We start from the raw sequence: 22,761 nt of genomic DNA, 5'->3' as shown, positions 1-22,761 counted from the left end.
AGTTGTCAGTGTGAAGAAATCAGTCTAATAAGTGTTTATGGTTATAGTTCTAGGTATTCCATAGTGTGTCTGTTTATTAAACCTGATCCTCCACTTCCTTACAGTAGCCAGATAGCATTGAAGGTCTTTTCTTTAGTGAAAATGCCCTGAACCTCAAACCATTTTGGAAGTACTTCTGTAAGTTAAAAATCCAAAGGATTGTGGATAAAAAATTGTGTGTTACCTTTTAAAATCTGAATATTTTATTTTGCTTAAAAAAATTTTTTTTTTAAGTAGACTCCATGCCCAGCACAGATCCCAGTGAGGGCTTGAACTCATGACCCTGAGATCAAGACCTGAGCTGAGATCAAGAGTTGAATGCGTAACCGATTGAGCCACCCTTGTGGCCCTGAATTGTATTTTAAATGTGAAGTTGTAAGAGAAGGAAATAGATTGATGTTCTTAAATTTTCATGGCAGGAGAAACCAAACTTGGGTCGTTAAATTCTCGGTGTCCTGTAAAACAGAGGGCACAAATCTAAGGAGCAATTATGAGCAAGGAAGCTTACGGAGCTTGAGAATTAACACAGCAATCTTATTTATCAAGAATTAATAGAAAATTAAGAAGTAACCCACACTTAGTCCTGTGTGTAGTTCTCTTTCAAAAGGGCTGTAATGAGTGCCATTAATAAGATGGAGCTTAGCAAGTACTGACAGTTTTAGGTTAGAAGTTACAGTGTCAAAGACTAAGTTCTTAAGATGGCTGTAGATTCTAGAAGTAATCAAATGAATGCAGGTACCAGAAGGACTTGAGACTCAAGCATTTAAATTGAGAATAGAGGGGTTCTGTTGTGGTTAAGAGTGTCCTGTTAGGATGGCTCAGCGGTTGAGCGTCTGCCTTTGGTTCAGGGCCGGGATTGAGTCTCACATTGGGCTTCCTACATGGAGCCTGCTTCTCCCTCTGCCTATTTCTCTCTCTCTCTCTCTCTCTCTCTCTCTCTCTCTCTCTCTCTCTCTCGTCTCTCATGAATAATTTTTTTTTTAAGAGTGTCCTGTTAAAGTCTGGTAATTTAGGAGTTGGGTGGGAGAGTGTTGATCAGCTAGATTATACTAGATCAGAACTAGATCAGATCTTATTTTCTACCCTTATAAAAAGGAACATCAAGATTGGATGATGATCGGTTAGAAAAAAACCAAGTTTGACAGACTGTGTCTTAAGAATGGAGATGCTATTATAGCACTGATTCAGCGCTCCTGCTTTTTAGTTATTCAGTGAAGGCTTTGACATTAATGACTTAAAGATGGGAAGATAAGTGGCATAGGAAGAGACATGTACCTGTTAAGAAAATCACTTGTAAACTTTTATAATTACTTGGCTAATTTGAATCAAAGATGAGTAAATGCTTCCTGATATTTTTATACTTGCAGTACAGAGTGTTTTTGTATTCCTTGTTTTGTTTTCCTCATGTGCCTAATCAAGCACTCACTAGCCTGTTAGAGCCTCTACTCTGGCTTTTCATTCTTTAATTTAGCAAATGTTACTGAGCATTTCCCATGGGTAAGGCATTGTGCCCGAGGCTGGGAATATAGAGTTGTAAACAAGACAAATACTGTGGCCACCTATGCTGTGTTAGTCAGGATTCTTCAGAGAAACAGAACCAATGGATTATATATAGATAAACAGAAGGAGATTTATTATGAGGCATTGGCTTAACACCTATGGAAGCAAAGAAGTACCACAATTTGAGGTGTGTAAGCTGGAGGCTTAGACAAACCAGTGGTGTAGCTTTGGTCCCAAGCCTGAAGGCCTGAGAACCATAAGCATGGATGACTGAAGAAAGAAGATGGATGTCCCAGCTCTAGCAGAGTCAATTTTCCCTTCCTCTGCTTTTTAGTTTTCTATTCAAGCCCTCCACTTTGGGGAAACTGCTCTCCTTCACCTAGTCTATCATTCACATGCTAATCTTGATTCAAATGCTAATCTCTGGAGACCTCTTCACGGGCACCTCAAAATAGCTTTACCAGCTATCCCAGTATACCTTAACCCAGTCAGTGTGATGCATAAGATTAACCATCACACCTATCAAACTGACAGTCTGAAGGGAAGGCCTACTTTAAACAAGTCTTCTCTTATTGTCCTAGTCATAGAGATGGAACATATTAGAGTGCTTTAATCTGAATTGCATACTTATTATTTGAGAGAGAGTGAGTAACAGCACAAGCTGAGGGAGATCCCCAGGACCCTGAGATCTTGATCTGAGCCCAAGGCAGATGCTTAACTGACTGAGCCACCCAGGTGCCCTAAACTGCATACTTAGGATAATTACACTAGTTTAGTTTTGGGGAGTCCTTAGGTCTCATAAGCAGTATTTAAGATACTTCAGTCATTTTACTTGTTTTCTAAAATTTTTTTTATTTTCATAAACAGATTTCTGAAAGAAACCTCTAGCTTTAAATCTCCAACTATAACACTTTTTAAATAAGATTTATTTATTTATTTACAGATTTTATTTATTCATGAGAGACCCAGAGAGGCAAAGACACACACAGGCAGAGGGAGAAGCAGGCTCCATGCAGGGAGCCTCACGGTGGGACTCGACCCCAGGTTTCCAGGATCAGGCCCTGGACTGAAGGCGGCACTAAACCACTGAGCCACCCGGGCTGCCCAAGATTTATTTATTTATTTATTGGGGGGGGGGTAATCTCAAGTGGACTGCACTGAGCATGGAGCCCTAAGTAGGGCTCTGAGATCACGACCTGAGCCAAAACCAAGAGTCGGCCACTCAAGTGACTGTGCCATTTAGGCACCCCTCCAGCTCTAACCTTCTAATTGATCACCGTGTCATTGTCTTTCCTCCCACTTCCAGATTTCTACATTGCATATTGATGTCAAGGCTAATCTTAAAATGTTGATTTAATTATGTGATTTTGTGGTCCAATTATTTATAGAATTTAAAGCTCTTTAGCATAGCTTTCAAGAGTCTATAATAGAGCCCTGAATTATAAGTCACCTTAAATTTACTCTTAGAGGAGCCTGGGGTTTATTTTTGTCCCTGCCTAGTATGCCTTTACTATCTCCCTATCAAAATAGGGAGGTTTGTTTGTCCCTTTGTCAACATCTGACTGGTAACAGACCATTTTCACAAGACTTCTTTGACAAATGTAAATACCGTTGATCTTTTGGTTTCTTGAATTCTTTTAGCACTTTTTGTCGGCCTAATGACTCGTGCATGTGTTGTCTAACATTTCTGTTTTTTATGTGTCTTAATTTTTTAACAAGGTTTAGTTTGGAATATGGGTTTAGAGGAAGGGAAATGAGAACAAAGAGGTGAACCTTGCCTTCTCTTAGCATCTTCTTCAGACCTTAAGATAGCTTTCTTATGCTTTAGATAATGATGGTTACATAAATTCAAACTCATTCTTCAATCTACTACTTCCTTGATAGGTCAGGCAACACTAGGTCTGAAAGCATTGATTTAAAACAAGTAAATGAAAAATGAGATGCACTTTTTTTTAAAGTTTCATCTGTTAAGTTACTTGATTTTTCTGCATGGTTTGAAACTTAGTAAGAATAAGGTCCAGGATGCCTGGGTGGCTCAGCGGTTGGGCTCCTGCTTTCGGCTCAGATCGTGATATCAGGATCTGGGATGGAGGCCCGCATCGGGCTCCCTGCAAGGAGCCTGCTTCTCCCTCTGCCTGTGCCTCTGCCTCTCTCTGTCTGTGTCTCTCATGAGTAAATAAATACATCTTAAAAAAAAAATTACGATCCAAACCAGAGTTCTTTCTTTAATCTCATAGATATTTGAGTAACTACATTGTGCAGTCACTTTATCATGGTATACTTACTAGCAACGAATACCATACTCAACATAAAAAAAGGTCTAAAGATAATATTGGAGTTTTTGTTGGTTGGTTTCAGATTGTCTACAAACTTAAATGATCGCAGAGAATCAGATTAGTGCTTGCTCATTAGCCAGATTCTGTGAAGACAATTTCAGACAAACAGTAAGGTCTATCCTACTAGGTATAAAGACAGGAACACCACAGAGTGACAGAGCCCTGGATATTGTCAAGGGATTTGATAGTGGATTCAAGCAGTAGTCAGTGGCTATGGGAATTCTGTGAAGTGGGGGACCAGTGTGGAACAGGCTACTTAAGATTTATTTGGTGTCTGGGTATTAAGACTTTGAGGTTGAAAGCAGAGTTAGAAGCTCGTTTAGAATAGAAGTGGAGGGATCCCTGGGTGGTGCAGCCATTTAGCGCCTGCCTTTGGCCCAGGGCGCCATCCTGGAGACCCGGGATCGAATTCCACGTCGGGCTCCTGGTGCATGGAGCCTGCTTCTCCCTCTGCCTATGTCTCTGCCCCCCCCCCCCCATGTGTGACTATCATAAATAAATAAAAATTTTAAAAAAACTTAAAAAAAAAGAATAGAAGTGGAAAACATGGAGGTGAGGGTAGAAACTGGATAAGTAGTAGACTGTTCCTGGCTCCTAATCTGTGTGTACTAATGTCTGGATGAGTTAGAGAGGTAGAAAGCACAGATGGGGAGAGTGAAGTGTTAACTTTAGAGAAATAAGCTATATATTCCTTGAGACCAAAAGGAAGTAGGAAAGATAGAAACACCTGTCGCTTAGATTTAAGGAGTTTTGGTGTCAGTCTCTATACAGCAGGAAGACCTAATTTAGAAATGCATGGTTTTTCTGTGGAGAAAAGTGCTTTTGCAACATTTCCATTCTATCTATCTATCTATCTATCTATTTACTTATTTTTAAAGAAGATTTTATTTATTTATTCATGAGAGACAGAGAGAGAGAGGCCAAAACACAGGCAGGGGGAGAAGAAGCAGGCTCTATGCAGGGAGCCTGACCTGGGAATCGGATCCTGGGTCTCCAGGATCAGGCCCTGGGCTGAAGCGGTGCTAAATCGCTGAGCCATCCGGGCTGCCCAACATTTCTTTTTCTTTTTTTTTTTTTGAAAGAAATTCTTTATTTTATTTTTATTTTATTTTTATTTTTTTATGATAGTCAGAGAGAGAGAGAGAGAGAGAGAGAGGCAGAGACACAGGCAGAGGGAGAAGCGGGCTCCATGCACCGGGAGCCCAACATGGGATTCGATCCCGGGTCTCCAGGATCGCGCCCTGGGCCAAAGGCAGGCGCCAAACCGCTGCGCCACCCAGGGATCCCCAACATTTCTATCTTAGCTGCCTTTTATGGACTATTTAATCTTTTTGACATTGAGAATAGCAGATATGTCTTAACACACTTACACAAAGTGTATTGGGAGGAGGATGTCCAATAACTTGATTGTTTTATTTAGCGTGTTTCTGAAATTAATTTAATTCCTTCCAGTTTCTAATTATTATGGGAGTATTGTGTTAAAGGCCTACTTTGCAGGTGACTTCTCAGAAAATGCTTCATGAAATCCTGTTTAATTGCATGAAGATAGGAAATACAAATTTGTGCCTTGTACATTTCAGGTTTGTATTTGGGTTAGATAGATGGTTGTAAAATTGGCTCAAATGTTGTAGTTTTCTTAGTGAGACATCCAATGGAAATTTGTCCATGTAGAGATGACGTATGGCCTGAGGAGAATTGGTTTTTGCTTTCCCTTTTCACCTTTGACTTTGTGCCGCCTTCTCACTTCTTTAGCTCTTTCTGGATTTGGTGTTCTTGTATAGAACATTTCTTTTTCCTTAAAACCTAGATAAATAAGATGTATGTTAAAAATCTATAACTTTTAGTATTGATATAAACTTTTAGTATTGGTATTTATAATGGCAAAGACTGATTTTGAAGTTTTGACAGCTGGTAGCACAGATTTGCCTCTGCAGTTAAGAGGAAAAATAAACAGGAAAAAGGAAAGAATTTCTATTACCTATTCACTTGGTTCATCATTTGCCTTTTAATATTATTATTTATTGATGTATTTATCCATCCCTTCTGTGCCTCCAGCCCCAGAAACCCACCACTGTGAGTCTTTCTTTCAAGTAAATGTTTGAATGAATGTGAAGGGTGTTGAATTCCTATATGGAAAACAAAGGCTGGAAGAGGGAAAATAACAGCTTTGTATACAGTTTAGGTACAGTAAGTTCTAGACTAACTCTGCCATTGGCATTTCTGTTGCTTAGGGTAGTGGGCAAGATCTCTGAAAGATTAAGTAGAAACTTAAAAAAAAACTTTTCCCATCAGGCTACTTTTTTCTGCAAAATTTGGGTGTGAAAATTGATTCCTTTTTGTGTGTTTGGTAGCAATTATTTATCATGTTTGCAAAGTAATTCTCAAGAACAGTTGGAACCAGAAGTATAGGAAGGAGTGTGAATTTTTTTAGATTTATTTATTAACTTTAGAGAGACAGAATGATCACCAGTGAGAGGGCGCAAAGGGAGAAGGAGGGAGAATCTGAAGCACACTCCACACTGAATGTGGAGCCTGAAGCAGGGTTTCTAACACTGAGACCAGGACCTGAGCTGAAACCAAGAGTCTGATGCTTAACTGTGCCACCCAGATATGCTGTATGTGAACTTTTTATACTAGTTCCTTTTTGATCTTTTATCTCATAACATGATTCTAGGGAGCGTATTCCTTGTGTCTGAATATGGAACCCACCTATGTGGTAGTTAAGTTTGCATTTCCTGGAAAAATGCCAGTTTTTAACTCCACATACTCTAATTTTTTTAAAGATTTTATTTATTTGAGGGAAAAGGAAAGTAGACTCCTGCTGTGTAGGGAGCCAAATGCAGGACTCTGTCCCAGGACCCCAAGATCATGATCTGAGCCAAAGTCTCAGCCGCTTAACCAACTGCTCACCCAGGCACCCCACATACATTTAATTTTAATCTTGATTTTTTTTTAAGTAACTGGCTTATCAGCGATACAACATATTAAAGCAAATTTTTAAAAATAGCAATAAACAGTTTCCCATTAGACTAATGATTTGTTAATGATATTGCCACAGATTTTTGTATAGCCATTTTCCCTCTTGTGAACATTTTTAAAACAAACTTGTCAAACAGTGGTAAATCTTGGTATCAGTTTTTATTGAAGTTAACAAAGAAATTACTCCAGTCTGGTTTTTAAAGTAACTTTTTCTTTATAAAAGTTTTTTTGTTGTTGGCCAATTTTCTTTTCAAGTAGAATCTAGATAAGCTTGAAATTCATTTTATTCATTTTATTTATTTATTTGTTTGTTTGTTTGTTTATTATTTATTTACTTATTTATTTAGATTTTTTTTTTTTTATTCATGAGAGATAGAGGCAGAGACCTTGGCAGGCTCCATGCAGGGAGCCTGATGTGGGACTCAATTCAGGACTCCAGGATCACCATCTGAGCCAAAGGCACATGCTCAACCTCTGAGCCACCCAAGTTTGAAATTTAAACGTAGTGCTGGGCAGCCCCGGTGGCGCAGCGGTTTAGCGCTGCCTGCCGCCCAGGGTGTGATCCTGGAGACCTGGGATCGAGTCCCACGTCAGGCTTCTTGCATGGAGCCTGCTTCTGCTCTGCCTGTGTCTCTGCCTCTCTTTCTCTCTCTCTCTCTCTCTCTCTCTCTCTCTCTCTCTCTCTCTCTCTCTCTATGTCTCTCATGAATAAATAAATAAAATCTTTAAAATAAATAAACAAACAAACAGTAGTGCTTATATTTAGTAGGAAAATGCCCTTACCAGAGTTACAGGTATATAGAAACTTAAAATCATTATAGTAATTCCCAGTCCTTGGAATCTCTAAAATGTAGCTATTTCTTGAGTTTGGGGAGGACAGTCTATTTACCCATAGTAATAAAGCATTGGATAATTAAAACAGGGCTCCAGTTAAAAGCACATGTATGGGCAGCCTTCGGTGGCGCAGCAGTTTAGCGCCGCCTGCAGCCCAGGGTGTGATCCTGGAGACCCTGGATGTGAGTCCCACGTCGGGCTCTCTGCATGGAGCCTGCTTCTCTCTCTGTCTCTCTCTTCATCTCTATGAATAAATAAATAAAAATCTTAAAAAAAATAAGCATGTTATCTTTGTGGTAATACTTGTTGTTTTCTGTAATCAATCTAAGCAAAAATGTGACTCCTTTTTTAAAAAAAAGAGTAATTATTGATTAATACAACTTGTGATGGGACAGGAGTTAAAATAAAAGGGATCTTCGTTTTGTAAGGCTGGTATAGTGTCCATTTCTTCAGTTAGGAAGTAGCATCAGGTAACATTAAGGAACTTGCCAAAGATCATGGGAATCAGTGACAGATGGATATAGAATTCACATGCTCTGGTAAGAGGAGCATTAAGGTTACTGTGCAAGTTCTGTCTTAATACAGTGGGGCCACTTGACAGAAGAAACTCTACTTACCCTTATTTTGGGTTGAGCAGTATAGTCAGTGGACTCACCATCTGAATAGAGGAAAACTTAACCTTAAATGAAACCTAACTGGGGACTCTGGCTGGTCATTCAGTGGAGCATGCCCCTTTTGATCTCGGGATTGTGAGTTCCATTCCCACATTGGGTGTAGAGATTACTTAAAATGTAGGTTAAAAAATATATATATATGGTACCTTTATTTATTTACTTATTTTTAAAGATTTTATTTTCTCAGTAATCTGTATACCCAGTGTGGGGCTAGAACTCAAAACCTTGAGATCAAGAGTGGCATGCTCCACTGAATTACGTCAGCCAGGGGCCCCTGGGGTAACTTTGAGAAAAACTAGATAAGGAAAACTATCTTATTATTAAATCTTAAGAATTTAAAAATTTTAGTGATATTAAGTGATAATCACCTTTTCATAAAGCTCTCCTTTTCCCCCTTTATTTTGCTAGGTGGTATGGTCAGGAAAAAGACTACAATGTACTAGTCATGGATCTTCTTGGACCCAGTCTCGAAGACCTCTTCAATTTCTGTTCAAGAAGGTTCACAATGAAAACTGTACTTATGTTAGCTGACCAGGTATGTGAAATTTTGATGAAAATAAAATTTGAGAATACTAATATTAACTGTAATGTAAATTTTTATAAACCAGAGTATGTGTCATCTTGTAATATGTAACCTTATGTTCAGCCAAAAAAAAAATCGTAGATCTCATCAAGTGTTATACTACTCTAATACAACTTAATAGAGGTTTTCCTGTGGCAAAGGACAGAAAGGGATTATATTGATTTGTTACTCACCTGTAGACTAGTAGTTTTCAAGTTGTTCATCAGATGGAGTCTGTTTTAGTGAAGAACACAGGTTTCTTTATAAGATTTTTTGAAGAAAGGGCTCAAAATATAGAAATGCTGTAGCGAGTAACTTTTATTCAAAAAAAAATTTTTTTTAAAGATTTTATATATTTACTCATGAGAGACACACACACAGAGAGAGGCAGAGACAGACACACAGGCAGAGGGAGAAGCAGGCTCCATGCAGGTATCCCGACGACGTGGGACTTGATCCCGGGTCTCCAGGATCACGCCCTGGACCAAAGGCGGCGCTAAACCACTGAGCCACCCAGGCTGCCCTAGAGTGACTTTTAAAATTTAGATTGGATGTCAAATTAAATGAGATGATAAACTGGCATTTGAGGTAGAATTCCTTTTTTTTTTTTTTTGAGGTAGAATTCTTAAAAGTACAAATTCAAAGAATTAGAAAATAGTGTTCATTCTCTGTAATCAGCACCCGATTTTCCAGTATGATTAACATAAAAAACTTCAAGTGGCTCAAGCAAGTATTAGCAAATTACATTGTATTTGTGGTACATTAAGAACTCAAATGTTGAAAGGTTAAGAACTCCAATGTTGAAAGGTTAAGATCCTCCTAATATGTGTTAACTAACAAGTGAGTGAATCCAGTCAAAAGAGTATATTCTGTAGGTTCTGTAACACGTAGGTATTCATAAGTGAACGTTTATTGAGGGCCTTTCTGCATTACTTAGCACTGGAAGGTGCAAAGAAGAATAAACACTCTGGTCCCCTTTTCATCTATGAGTGTACAGAAAGATGTAGAGAAAAATGAAAAAAATATGTACATGGTTTTGTGATAGAAGGCTGTATATTGGGTACCCTGGTAACGGGAAAAATGTACTTCAAGGAAGGAGGGGGGTTGCAATAAAGCAGTGACTTGAGGTAGCTGCTGAGTCTGGGCTCTGTAGATGCTAGATAACTACTTGAGGGTAAGTAGTTTGTGCCATTTATTATCTTCTGGCACACCTTTTCCCAATGAATCCATGATCCAGTATCACTTAGCCTTGGACAAAAAGCACATCAGGTGAGACAAATGTTTTGGTTTTCTTCCTTTAATGAAGTACAAGTTGCTGCTTATAACTAAAGGTGTTATTTGGACATTCTATACATCTACTTTCTTGAAAACATAAATAGTTTAAGCTAGAGATTACAGATTTGGCTTCAAGAGATACTTGTCAAAGTTCAAAATCTGTATGGTAGTAAAGGCTCTAGGGAAAATGGGGACAAATGAAAAATAGAATCCTGACACATCCTACTGAGAAGAGCAAGAACATATGGGTAGAAAGGTAATGCCTGTCTTTGGATATTGAAAACATTTTCAAATACTTAACTTACAGAAAAGATAGATATATTTGATAATTTGACAAAACTATTTTAGAAATGATAAAAAGTGATGCCATAGTTAAAAAGACAGCTTTAAAATTTAAAGTTATTTACGTAACAAGGATAAACATTTTGTGTGTTTTTTTAAGATTTAATTTATTTATTCATGAGAGGCACACAGAGAGGCAGAGACATAGGCAGAGGGAGAAGCAGGCTCCATGCAGGGAGCCTGATGTGGGCCTTGATCCCATGACCACAGGACCACACCCTGAGCCGAAGGCAGATGCTCAACCACTGAGCCACCCAGGTGCCCCAATAAAAATACTGTTATATGCAAAGAATTCTTAAAGTTAACAAGAAAAGGACAAGCCAAAAGAATAATGGGCAGAGTATGGATTGATAGTTACAAAACAGTAAATGACCAGACTTCTAAACTACGTGTTAGCAAAGAAGTGAGGTCAATACCTATCATATTGGCAAAATTTAGAAAGAACTAAAATAGGTTGGTTAGTGGGAAAAAGAATACTCTCAAGTGCTGCTGGAAAATGAAAGAGCCTATTTTAAAGATAGTCTGGTGCTACCTATCAAAATGATAGCTGCTTCAACCCAGCCACTCTCTACAATTGTATGGGGTTTATAGCCCATAGAAATAAAGCACTACTAAGGTAAGGAAGCATTTGATTTACACGTTAATAGCTGGCTGCCTGGGTGGCTCAGTGCTTGAGTGTCTGCCTTAGGCTCAGGGTGTGATCCTGGAGACCCGAGATGGAGTCCCCGAGTCCTGTGTGGGGCTCCCTACCTGCATGGAGCCTGCTTCTCCCTCTGCCTGGGTCTCTCATAAATAAATAAATTAATTAATTAATTAATTAATTAATTAATTTTTAAAATATGTTAATAGCATTATTGTTTACAGTGGTAAGACAGTGGGAATAATAATGGTTGGGGAAAACTTATTTATACCATAGAATATTTGTGGCCATTAAAAAGAATGCTAAGACCTGTACCATTTGACTTGGTAGAATTTCAAGAAATTAAGAAAAGGTTGTTAGAATGATAGGCCTACTATTCAGTTTTTGAATATGATTGCTTTGTGTGGAGAAAAAACATGGGAGAGTGCAAAAAGCATCTAAGGAATGAAACCCAGCATTTGTATGTCCCATGTTTTATGTTTATGTTATATGCTACTAACTTCCAGGAATGTTTAGTTAAAAACAAGCAAACAAGAAGAAAATGAGTAGGATGCTTCTATTCTAGTTTAAAACAATAACACCTTATATCTTTCAATTGGTCAACATCCTCATTCTCAAAACGACATGTGTGTCTTGACTTCATGAATGTGTGTGAATAAGAGCATGGAAATGGATAATGCCAGGCTGTTCTAACATGGGTAACCCGGGGGTGGGGGTGGGGGGCAGAGAGCTGGTTGTGGAAAGTTAATGATTTAGCTCTTACTAACTGAAAATTCTAAATTGATTACTTTGTAACTTAAAAATTGCAAACACCGATTCATCCTACCAGGTTAGATGTTGTGTTTATTATAATCATTAATACTAGAACATGCCAAAGAATAAGGCAGGTTTATGTTTAAGTATCCATCAATCTAGAGATAAATGGAGAGCCTGGTTGCCGTTTACATTTAATTTTGTCTGGCACTATCTTTGTGAACTCTAAATGAAGTTGTTAAAATATACCTGTGATCTTGAAGAACTGAGATACTGAAATAATTGAGACATAATGTGTTGCTTTCTTGTATTACAATTCAAATCACATTATCTTTCACCCCTCTTTTTTTCCAGATGATCAGTAGAATTGAATATGTGCATACAAAGAATTTTATACACAGAGACATTAAACCAGATAACTTCCTAATGGGTATTGGGCGTCACTGTAATAAGGTTAGTCAAATGTTCTTTGCATGAAAGAACAAAAGAGTAAAAACTCCAAGCATTGCTTTGGTAAACTTTCAGTCTTTAAAAGTCATAGAAAATTGTATTTGCTGTTGATGATTGTTTTAAAAGCTTGTGCTAGAAGGATGATCAGCTAACTCTATTAACTTAGTAACTTGAAATAAATTTTCTCCCAACTTAACCCAACCAAGGTTAATTATTTATATGGGAAAAAAAATTCCCAAGGGCTTTATAATGAAATGTAATCATATGTTACTTAATTATTCAACAGTTGTATCTATTTTTCACTCATTCAAAAAATAAAAAACCCCATATACTTTTTTTCCTGAATGCTAAAATCAGATTTTAACCTTTGTCTCTGAAGTGTGGGTTTTTGTAATATATGTGCTTGTGCCAGCGTGGGAACCACTGACCCATCTGTCACCATGGCGTTAACATTTGCTGACTGAGCATGATCATAATGAGAATTCTTCAGTCCTTGGATTTGTGTATTCAAAAGGATAACTTTTGGGCCTGCTTCAAAAGTAGTTGACAGTTTCTTACTTGGGTGCATCATTGGGTGGATTCTCTACCCTTCCTCCCCCTTTCAAAGGAAAATTATAGTCAAGTGAAATGAATGTTCATACAACAAAATTAGTATGCTTTGGGGTCTCAGAATGGTTGAACATACGGGGTGATTGGGTTTTAGCTAGTGGCGCATGATTGTAGTTAGAAACTAATTGTGTTGAAATTTTTTCTGCAATGATTAGTTTTATTGAGTGAATTGCTTTATTTATCGATTCAATGTTGAGCTCGGGCAGACAGGCAGCATTGGCAATGCACTAAGCATGTTACGATCTGATGATCTGATAGAAATTCTCAACTTCAGGACAACTTGGGGCTTTTTGGTTTTTGTTTTTTTGTTTTGTTTTTGGAAGGAAGATTCCCATTTGTTTTATTAAATCTTTAGGAAATGTTTGGTGTTTTTAGGTCTGGCTATACATGTTTACCTTTGTTTGCCTGTATGAATGCCAACTTGTAGCCATTACCATTAGAACTGGTGTTATTTGTTAATGCGTGAGACATAACTGTTGGTCTGACCAAGTTTTAGGGAATTAAATTTTTTGTTGAAAGTTAAACGTTAAATAACAAAAGGTGTGTATATCTATATATAACTTATCTTGCCATTCCCAAATTGCATCCTTTTTTTTTTTTTAAATATTATAAAGCTTCCCTCTCTGAAGCATCCAGGTTCTTAATTGTTACTGCAAAACCTGGTAATTTAATTAAGATAAAAGAAATTACTGGTCTTAATTTTTTGGGCAGTTTTGTCAGTTTGACCCTGATCTTTTGCCATTTCTCAGCCCTCCTTCCCTATTTTCTTCCTGCTAAATACCCATTATCCTCCTGTGATCTGTGTTCTGCATGTCAACATTGCAGTACATGGTTTTTGGCTTAAAATCAAATGATGACCTAGATAATACCTCTTTGCTTCCCCCCCTTTAAAAATAGCTTGTTAATTACATAGTTGTATTAAGGTGTCCATTTTGCCCCGTGATGATAACCTTTTTAGGATATGTTGTATCCTCTTTAGAGATATTAAAAAATATATATCATGGAGCAGATTGCTGTTAATACAGATTCAGAGAGACCCTAGGGTAGAAGTGCAGTGTTTCACTTAACTTTTAAGATTCCAATTCTAAATGTTGTTCTTGAACATTTTAGATTAGTGTTTTGTTTATGTAGTTGGTTTTTAGTGTTTTCTTTCTGTATTGTAGTTTGGAAAAATGCCAGTTTTATGAGACTGGATTCTTTGGTTAGCTTGTTCTAGCAGTTTTCTATTCATGGGGAGAAAAGAGTGGGGGGCTTTTGAGGGTTTTTTTTTTTTTCCAAGTCAAATTTCTTATTTGGAAAATTGTTCTGAATTTGATATTTAGGAGTGACCACTCCAATCTTAGCGAATTTGTTCATCTCTTCCAGTAATTAGCCCTGCATGCTTATGAAATACAATTTTGAGGTGACTAAATGCCTTCTACCTCTTCCTTACTGAAGATTTTTTTCCCCTGTACAATCTTTTTTGGGGGAAGGGCAGATTGTGATACCAAATATTACAGAGCCAAATTCCCCATTCTTTTTATTTAAAAATTAAAGAGCCAAATGTCACCATTGCTATCCCTGATTCAGGCAGTGACACAATATAGTGGCATTAAAAACTTGAGTATTTTCCAGAATTCAAATGTTCTTGAGCATGTGATTCTTATTTGGAAAACTGAGAAGCTACAGTGCTTGGTGGAAGAAGGATGGCATTTGGCTACCCTGTTCTTTCTCTAATGCCTCGGTGTTGCCTGTCTGCGCCGGCCATTGTTGCAATGTAAGCAATACTGTTTGATGCACTGCCACCCTCTATTGTCTGTTTAGTGTTTAGAATCTCCAGTGGGGAAGAGGAAAAGAAGCATGACTGTTAGTACTTCTCAGGACCCATCTTTCTCAGGATTAAACCAGGTCTGAAACTGTCTCCTATTCCAACCTCAATCCCAAATTCATGTGCTTTTCTTTTTTATTGTTTTATTTTGATTATTTTTGTTTTGTTTTAATTCTGGAGAATGTAGATCTTGCTCAAGCATCTCTTACGTTGGCATTATTCAGACATACTTGGCAAACATATAACATTACTAAGATTTTTTTTTTTTTGTGGCTTTTGCTTAAAGCTTGTAAAGTTTAGAGAAAACCTAAATGAAAACAGGATTATGTTTAGATCTCTAACATCCACATGAGGAAATGATATGTTGGTCTAGTATTGAAATTCTTTGTCTAATGGTAAACTTGAGATAAGACTTTAGTTTTTAAAGATGTATTTGGAGTTGCAGAACTTTAATGCATGAAACATATCTAAATTCTGTTGCATTAGTGCTGTATGATGAATATATTCTGCCTCAACTCTCTTCCCCTTTCCTAGTGAACTTCAGGTAAGTGTAGTTTAGATATGAGATCTAGTGTTTCTAGAATTGATTTTCTAGAGTTATGAATTCTCCAACTTCAACCAAATTGCTTTTAATATGCTGAAAGCATTATATACTCTTGAACTAGGAAACGTTGCAGTCTAACAATATAACAATAACATCATTGAAGCACTTACAATTACCATTAATAATATGTGAGTTCAATTAAAGGAATGATAATCTGATGATTTAGGGTTTGGCAGGCTAAGTAAACACCCCAATAATTTTTTTTTTAAGATTTATTTATTCAGAGAGAGAGAGAGAGAGAGAGAGGCAGAGACACAGGCAGAGGAAGAAGCAGGCTCCGTGCAGGAAGCCCGACATGGGACTCGATCCCAGGTCTCCAGGACCGTAACACAGGCTGCAGGCAGCGCTAAACCGCTGCACTACTGGGGCTGCCCCACACCCCAATAATTTTCTTAAAAAATCTTTTTATGTAGGTGGAACTCCACATTTTCTTTTAACTTTCATAGAAGCTAGTGAGCTTTGTTACGCTCTTGAGAAAATAAATGAATCTTGATCAGTCAATTTAGTACATACTGAGAAGCAAGTATTGACATGACTAATCAAAAAGAGAAAAGTTGTATTTGGTGTATGAGCATACTTTGTAGTTTAAAAGTATGTTCCGTACCTTATACCACATGCATCATCTGGGTGATTGTTTAATCCTTTTCCATACTGTCCACCGTTCTTCTAGGGACTATCTTCTTTTGCTATTAAATAGATTTCTGAAATTCAAACTTCTATTTATTCACAAAGAAATAACAGTTGTGACTAATTCTTAATTGGAAGGAGTGAGGTGGAGCGTTTGGGGGGGTAATTAGGCACATTACAAAGCACCTAGTGCCCCATTTTTGCTTATCCATTCATTCACACATTTATATTTTATAGCATAATCATTTAGTAATTTCCATAAAATTATATTGAATTGTTTATTTTCTCTACATACAGGTTAGTTCAATTGCGAGGAAAAGTGATTTTGTGAATTTTTTGGAAGGGCAGGGAAATGTGACCCTGTTTAAGAGAAAAATTGCTAGATATACTAAAAGCTAAAATTAGTGGTAGTGTTTCTGAGGAAAGGGCACCTCTGCTGGATGGAATTACCCTGGTATGTCCAACATTAACTCATTCCCACATGTGTTTGAAGAATAGGCTGCATTCTATAACACAGGCATAAATTTTACTTGGAACACAAAATACAAATCCACAGAAAAGCAGCTTGACCCACCAAAGACATTAGACTTTTTGCATATGCAAATCTATAAAAAATACATTATCTTAGGGCTTACTGAATATTGACTTTTCCTGGTTTGGTTCTTCCTTTACATATATGCGGCTCTTTGGTTGTATCCTTGGTATTCTGTGGTGTCATATAAACACTTCCATTATGTTTATATTCATTTTTAAATTCCAAGCAGAGAGGGCTACTATAAAGCAGCTTGATATGTACCGGAAGATGATGAAATCACCAAGAGATTGAGATTTTTTTAAATTTTGCGTAGTTTTCCTTTTCAGTTGGTTGCTCTTAAAAGAAGACACTTCATTTAGCAGTGAAATTATTTTTCCTGACTCATTCTCAGTTTTTATAGGAAAAGAAAATTTAGTTGATTTGCTTTGTAATTTTTTTGTTTTGAGATTAAAGTTTGAGATCGTGTTTGAGAAGATAGTGTTTGTATATATATTTTTTTGTTTTCTTAATAAACTACATTTCATCCATTAGAGTTGTGGAAGGAAAGAATCTAGTAAACACTGAAGTTTTATAAAGTAATCTTTTAAAAAGTTGTGAGAAAATGTCTGGTTATAGTTGCAAATGCAGCTCTACTGAATGTAGACCTAAAATAGGAATGAAACTTGTCAGGTATATTCTTGTCAGTTCCTGTCTTCTCCATTTGGAAGTATTAAAAGAAGCAATCCCAGAAAATATCCTTTAGAGGAGAGTCATGTCCTAATCACCTTTTATTTAAAACCCACAGAATTCTTAATGGTATTTTTAAAAATATTTAAAATTAAAGTTGGATATCCTTTTGTGATTGTTTTTGCCTTGTTTTAAGTGTGAATCTGCAGAACTTAAGTCATAATTTTTGGTTTGCTTAACAGAAATGTAGTTTGCTCATTTTAATATTTGTATACTGAGTCCATTTTCATAGCAAGAGAAACTTGAGTGTGAGCTTTATTTCTCTTTGTGTTTTATAAGACTGACTTTCTCATAGTCGTTTAATAATGTGATTGCTGAGGAAGTGAATTTAATTTTACTAGAGAGCTGTCATCCAGTTAAATTTTACTAAAAATTTAATATTCATTCTTTAGTGGTAGACTAGGTCAAAATAAGTATCTCATTGTTACCTTGGTGACACAGATTCAAATCTTAGTGTCTGATCCCAGAGTCCAGTTAAGGCTAGGGTACAGTCTGCCTGATATGTGTTTTTCTTTTTCTTTCTCTTTTTTTAGATTTATTTATTTATTTAGGTAATCTCTGTCCCCAACATGACACTTGTACTCACAATCCTGACATCAAGAGCCTCATGCTCTACCAACTGAGCCAGCCAGATGCCCCTCTATGAAAGTTTTTTATCCTCCTAAGAGAGGAGCTTGATCAGATTTTTTTCACCTAAATCAGTCACTTTATTTATTCTTAAACAGACCCTAATAAGCTAGGTAATGTGTTTCCCAGGATGTCACAGATTATAAAGAGAGCAGAAGGGATCCAAAATCTGCTTTTTGAAAAGAACTACAAAATTTAGGCATAACTAGGGAAAAAAAAAAAAAAGATCTAGGGCACATAGTATGTACTGTGGGGGCACAAAGACCTGCCTTGTTGGATAATCTTTGTAAACATAAATAAATGAGTTTATGATCAAGACTAAAATTTGAAGTAAAGATTATTTTGCTTTAGTAGGTAGGTAAATATGAATATATTTTGGATTTTTTTTTTTTTTTTTTTGGCTAGAAATAGGTATGTTCCTTCTTTTAAAGTGTTAATCATGGAGAATAAACCCCAATTACTTATTAAAATTAGCTACATTATAAAAGGATTTTTATTCTCTGTACCATATAAATAAGACCACACTAAACATTATTTTGTTCTAAAATACTAGTCTGGTTTTTAACTCCTTTAAACTGCTAGTTGTGTTATCATGATGTAAATAAACACTAAGTTTTTTTTTTAAGATTTTTGATCAACTTGTATTTCCCAGTAGTTTAACCTGATATGTGGATAAATGTCAGTGGGAAGTAATAGACTGTAATGCATGCTTTTTTTAAAAAATCCTTATTTTTTCATAAAAATCTTGGTTTTGTTGTCAATATCAAACTTTCAGAGTTGTCTTATTTTAGATAATGAACATTCTGTTGGCATACTGATGAAGAATGGCCTTTGTAAAATGGAAGAATTCCAGATAGTTTAGTTTTTGAAACCTCATGCTTGTTTACCAACAATAACAGGATGTCAGATTTCATCATGGCACACAGCACACTTCACTTGTCAACTCTACTATCAAGCATGTATATATTTCTTCACTGCTTTACTAAAGACAGGCTCCTTAGTATATAGTAAACTGGGCCTGTGAAATTGGTTCAGCTAACAAGGATCAACCACTTAACTGTATTTTTTTTAACTTGATTTATTGATGAGGACTAGTAGCTTATTGGAATGTTAAGTTTGTTCATTATCTTTTCTGCTTATGATACTTTTATTTTAATATAATTGAACAAGATGGTATAGATGCTGTGTAATGAATAGGAAGCAATTCAAATGAGCGAGGTTGGAAACCTAATATCTTCTTTATTTTCTTTTAAAGTTATTCCTTATTGATTTTGGTTTGGCCAAAAAGTACAGAGACAACAGGACAAGGCAACACATACCATACAGAGAAGATAAAAATCTCACCGGCACTGCCCGATATGCTAGCATCAATGCACATCTTGGTATTGAACAGAGGTAAGTTTGAAAAATGAATGTATTTATCAGAGCCATAGCAAAAGTCACTAAAGGGTTTTTGAAATGTTTTAGCTAATTTCTTATGATACCTAACTATGTCTCTTGGCTGAGGATGTGAAGGACGCTTGTTAATCCTTTTACCTGTTGGCTTTAGTCAGAGCTCAGAAGCCAATTAAATGAGAGACCTTTTGTTTTCTTTGTTTTAAGGTTGCCTCTCAGGGAGAAAATACTGCATGGTGGAAAGGTTAGCATAAATGCAGTTTTATCTTGATGTTTATATTTTTTTGCAGCTGAATACAGTACTTTATTTCTTAAAGCTAATCTTGGACATTTTATATTTTAGCAATAGAAGTTAAGTTTTGGAGGAGAATGTATTACTTATAAGGAAAATGTTGTCTGAGTCCTGATGGACCAAAAGGGGGGTTGGTAGGCCATCTCATGTTCTCTTTTACTCCTACACAAATTAATAGGATCTGGTTTAAAGTAAACATTGTCCTGATCTCTGCTTTTTCTAGGTCTTCCCCCCCCCCCCCCGGCTTTTTGTCTTCCCTTCATCTTTTGTCAATCAGTTTTTGCTCCTTAAAAGAAGCATAGAAATAAATGATGTTTCCAGGTTAGGGAACTTCAAGAGAAGAATTTTGAGCTTTAGAAATGTTCAGTGTATGTATGTGAATATATTCATATAGAAGTTTAATTAGCTTTAAAATAATTGATTTATTTCATCATCCCTCAAGTTATTTTTTATAACCTCCTATTTTGTTCTTTCATTTTCATTAACCTCATTTGGAAAGTTGTTTAGCTAAATCCTTTTTGCTTTTTAAAATTTAAATTGCACGACTGTGTTGTAGATTTTTTTATAATTTTATATTCTGTGAATAAATTTTATTTACATGCAACTCATTATGAACTTTTATTTTAAGCACCTTTCTCACAAACCACCAAATTGGCTCTTTCTCCTCACTTAGGAAAACTTGTGTGCTTACCTTTTCTTCACGTTTTCCATAATTCCAGCTCATAAATAACATTTTCTTTTCTAGTCGCCGAGATGACATGGAATCATTAGGATATGTTTTGATGTATTTTAATAGAACCAGCCTGCCATGGCAAGGACTAAAGGTAAATGAGACTTCTGTTAACAGTTTTCTTTTTCATTTTAAGAATAAAAATACATAGGGACGCCTGGGTGGCTCAGCGGTTGAGCATATGCTTTCAGCCCAGGGCGTGGTCCTGGAGTCCTAGCATCAAGTCCCACAACGGGATCCTCTTCTCTGCTTCTCTCTCTGCCTATGTCTCTGCCTCTCTGTCTTGTGAATAAATAAACAAAATCTTTTATAATAAAAAAAGAATAAAAATACATGTTGGAGATAAGATTCCCTTTCAAAAATGAGGCTTATTTTTACCTTTTATTGGAAAAATAAAATCTGATCATTTTAGCAAGAATTAAGTTAATGGAATCCCATAGTTAGGCCTGAAGAACAATTTCCTCTGGGACAGTAAGCAGGTACCCACCGGTAACCAGTAACTTTAATCTGAATGGAAATTGACATGGGCCAATTAAAGCTGGAGACTTTCTAATTTTGATGTGTTGCCAGTATGTTGAAAATGTATACTTTTTTTGTGTAGTAAAACTGGCTGATCTAGTATAATTATCCTAACATTTGTTTCTATTAATTAGGAGTATCACCTTGACTTTTCTTTGAGTGTCTTAATTATAACTCACTGTGTCCTGGAATTCTAATGGTTTATTTTGCCACTTTATTGGTACTTTTAAGGAAAATGATCCTTGTATTTATTGAGCATTTATGAACTAGACCATTTGGTCAGTGCTTATGTGGATAGCTCTATCCAATATGACTTTTACATTGGAAAAACATTTTGACTTCACTTACTAACGTTATTAAATGATGGACCCTTATTTTGGTATTGCTCTGTTTATATTTTTGCCCTTGTGTTAAATATGAAAACTTTTCAGATTTGACTTCACTCATTTTTCTTAAATCATATTCCTGTTAAGACTTACCTTTTCCTAACAGCTAAAAACTCCTCTAAAAAGCTAATTGTTTAGGGGAGAGAATTTTTGGCGTATTATACTTTGGTGTCTTTTTTATTCTAGGATTATTTCTCTTGAATTGCAAGTTTACATTTCTGTCTGGTGGGTTAAACTAGTAAGGTTCTTCTCAGTAGTACTGATTATGTCATCTGGTTTGATTCTTATTTTTCCCAGGCTGCAACAAAAAAACAAAAATATGAAAAGATTAGTGAAAAGAAGATGTCCACTCCTGTTGAAGTTTTATGTAAGGTAAGTGTGCATGATGGCTTTTCTTTTTTTTTTTTTTAATACAATAATAATCCAAGAACTCTGAAACTTAAACATCTCATTAGGTAGTTAGCTATTTATCATTTTAAATGTTCATTTTGATATTTCTAAGTATTTTTGAGAGTGGCTTGAACATCTGGGTCATTTTATTTTAAGATTTTATTTATCTAAGAAAGAGTACACGCATATGAGGGGATGGGCAGAGGGAAAAGAAGAAGCAGACTCCTTTCTGAGCAAGGAACCAGATGCAGGACTCATCTGGGAGGATGACCTTGTGCAGAAGGCAGATGCTTAACTGAGCTAGATAGGTGCCCCCATACGAGTCATTTTAAATAAACGTTTTATGTTTCTGGTTTGTTTGGGCCCTATAATTAATCAGTTAAAAATTTAAGAAAGAAGAAGAGGGCAGGTAAAGTTTTCTAGAGGAACCTCATCAATTTGTGACAAAATTAGGAAATAATTCTCTTTATCCCTAAACTGGTGCCAGTAAAGAAAGGATATCAACCGTTGGCAGGGACATCAAGGAGTAGAAAAACAAAGGCAGATCATAGCAATCCAAAATAGCCAGTGTTTAACAATATAGATGACAATTTGAGTCAGGCTTATTCCCCTAAAATCTCAAACTTTGTTGAGAAGCCTAAAAGTTGAGAATGGAAAAATAGGTCTGTCATGATGGATAACCATGATCTCTTTATAGGAAGAACATGGTCATCTTGAGGCAATCTGATAACTTAGATTATTAGTAGACAGTATATAATTTATATAGTTGGGTGTTAGAAGGAGAAAGTCAACGTGGAGTTGAAATAGTACTTTGTGGAAGGGGGAGAGGTAATGTTTTTATGTCTCCCTGTCCACAGTTTTGCTTTTCCTTTCTCTAGATCTATAGTAAAGGAAGGGTTGGGGTCAGTGGTGAGATACTATATTCTTTTCTGAGACTCTTTGGGATTTATTCTAAATTATAAAATACATTTTAGGTCAGTGAATAAAATGTTAATGTATTATAGTACACCCAAATAACTCCAAAATCTGTATACTTCAGGAAGCAAAACATTTTCTATACACTACTTTATCTGTGCAACATGATGATGCATTTGGCTTACTGGAAAAGTCAGCCATTTTTACAAGAAAAG

At 36.2% G+C, this 22,761-nt stretch overlaps 1 protein-coding gene across 4 annotated transcripts in view; it reads left to right on the top strand.

The window, feature by feature from the left end:
- CSNK1A1 (casein kinase 1 alpha 1) overlaps window positions 1–22,761 on the top strand; it is a 49,314-nt gene that overhangs the window by 14,314 nt on the left and 12,239 nt on the right. For 3 of the 4 annotated variants that reach the window (XM_055325182.1, XM_055325180.1, XM_055325181.1), the window contains exons 3-8: window positions 8,771–8,897; window positions 12,289–12,387; window positions 14,797–14,880; window positions 19,175–19,314; window positions 20,352–20,430; window positions 21,539–21,613. In XM_055325182.1, the coding sequence (XP_055181157.1) occupies window positions 8,771–8,897; window positions 12,289–12,387; window positions 14,797–14,880; window positions 19,175–19,314; window positions 20,352–20,430; window positions 21,539–21,613 (604 nt within the window). The remainder of the gene's footprint in view (window positions 1–8,770; window positions 8,898–12,288; window positions 12,388–14,796; window positions 14,881–19,174; window positions 19,315–20,351; window positions 20,431–21,538; window positions 21,614–22,761) is intronic. The other variant, XM_055325183.1, reaches the window with a different exon arrangement.

Source organism: Nyctereutes procyonoides, unplaced genomic scaffold (genome assembly GCF_905146905.1).
Source record: "Nyctereutes procyonoides isolate TBG_1078 unplaced genomic scaffold, NYPRO_anot_genome, whole genome shotgun sequence".
Lineage (NCBI taxonomy): Eukaryota > Metazoa > Chordata > Mammalia > Carnivora > Canidae > Nyctereutes > Nyctereutes procyonoides.
Note: the sequence above shows the minus strand (reverse complement) of the source record. Positions and strands in the feature narration are given on the sequence as shown.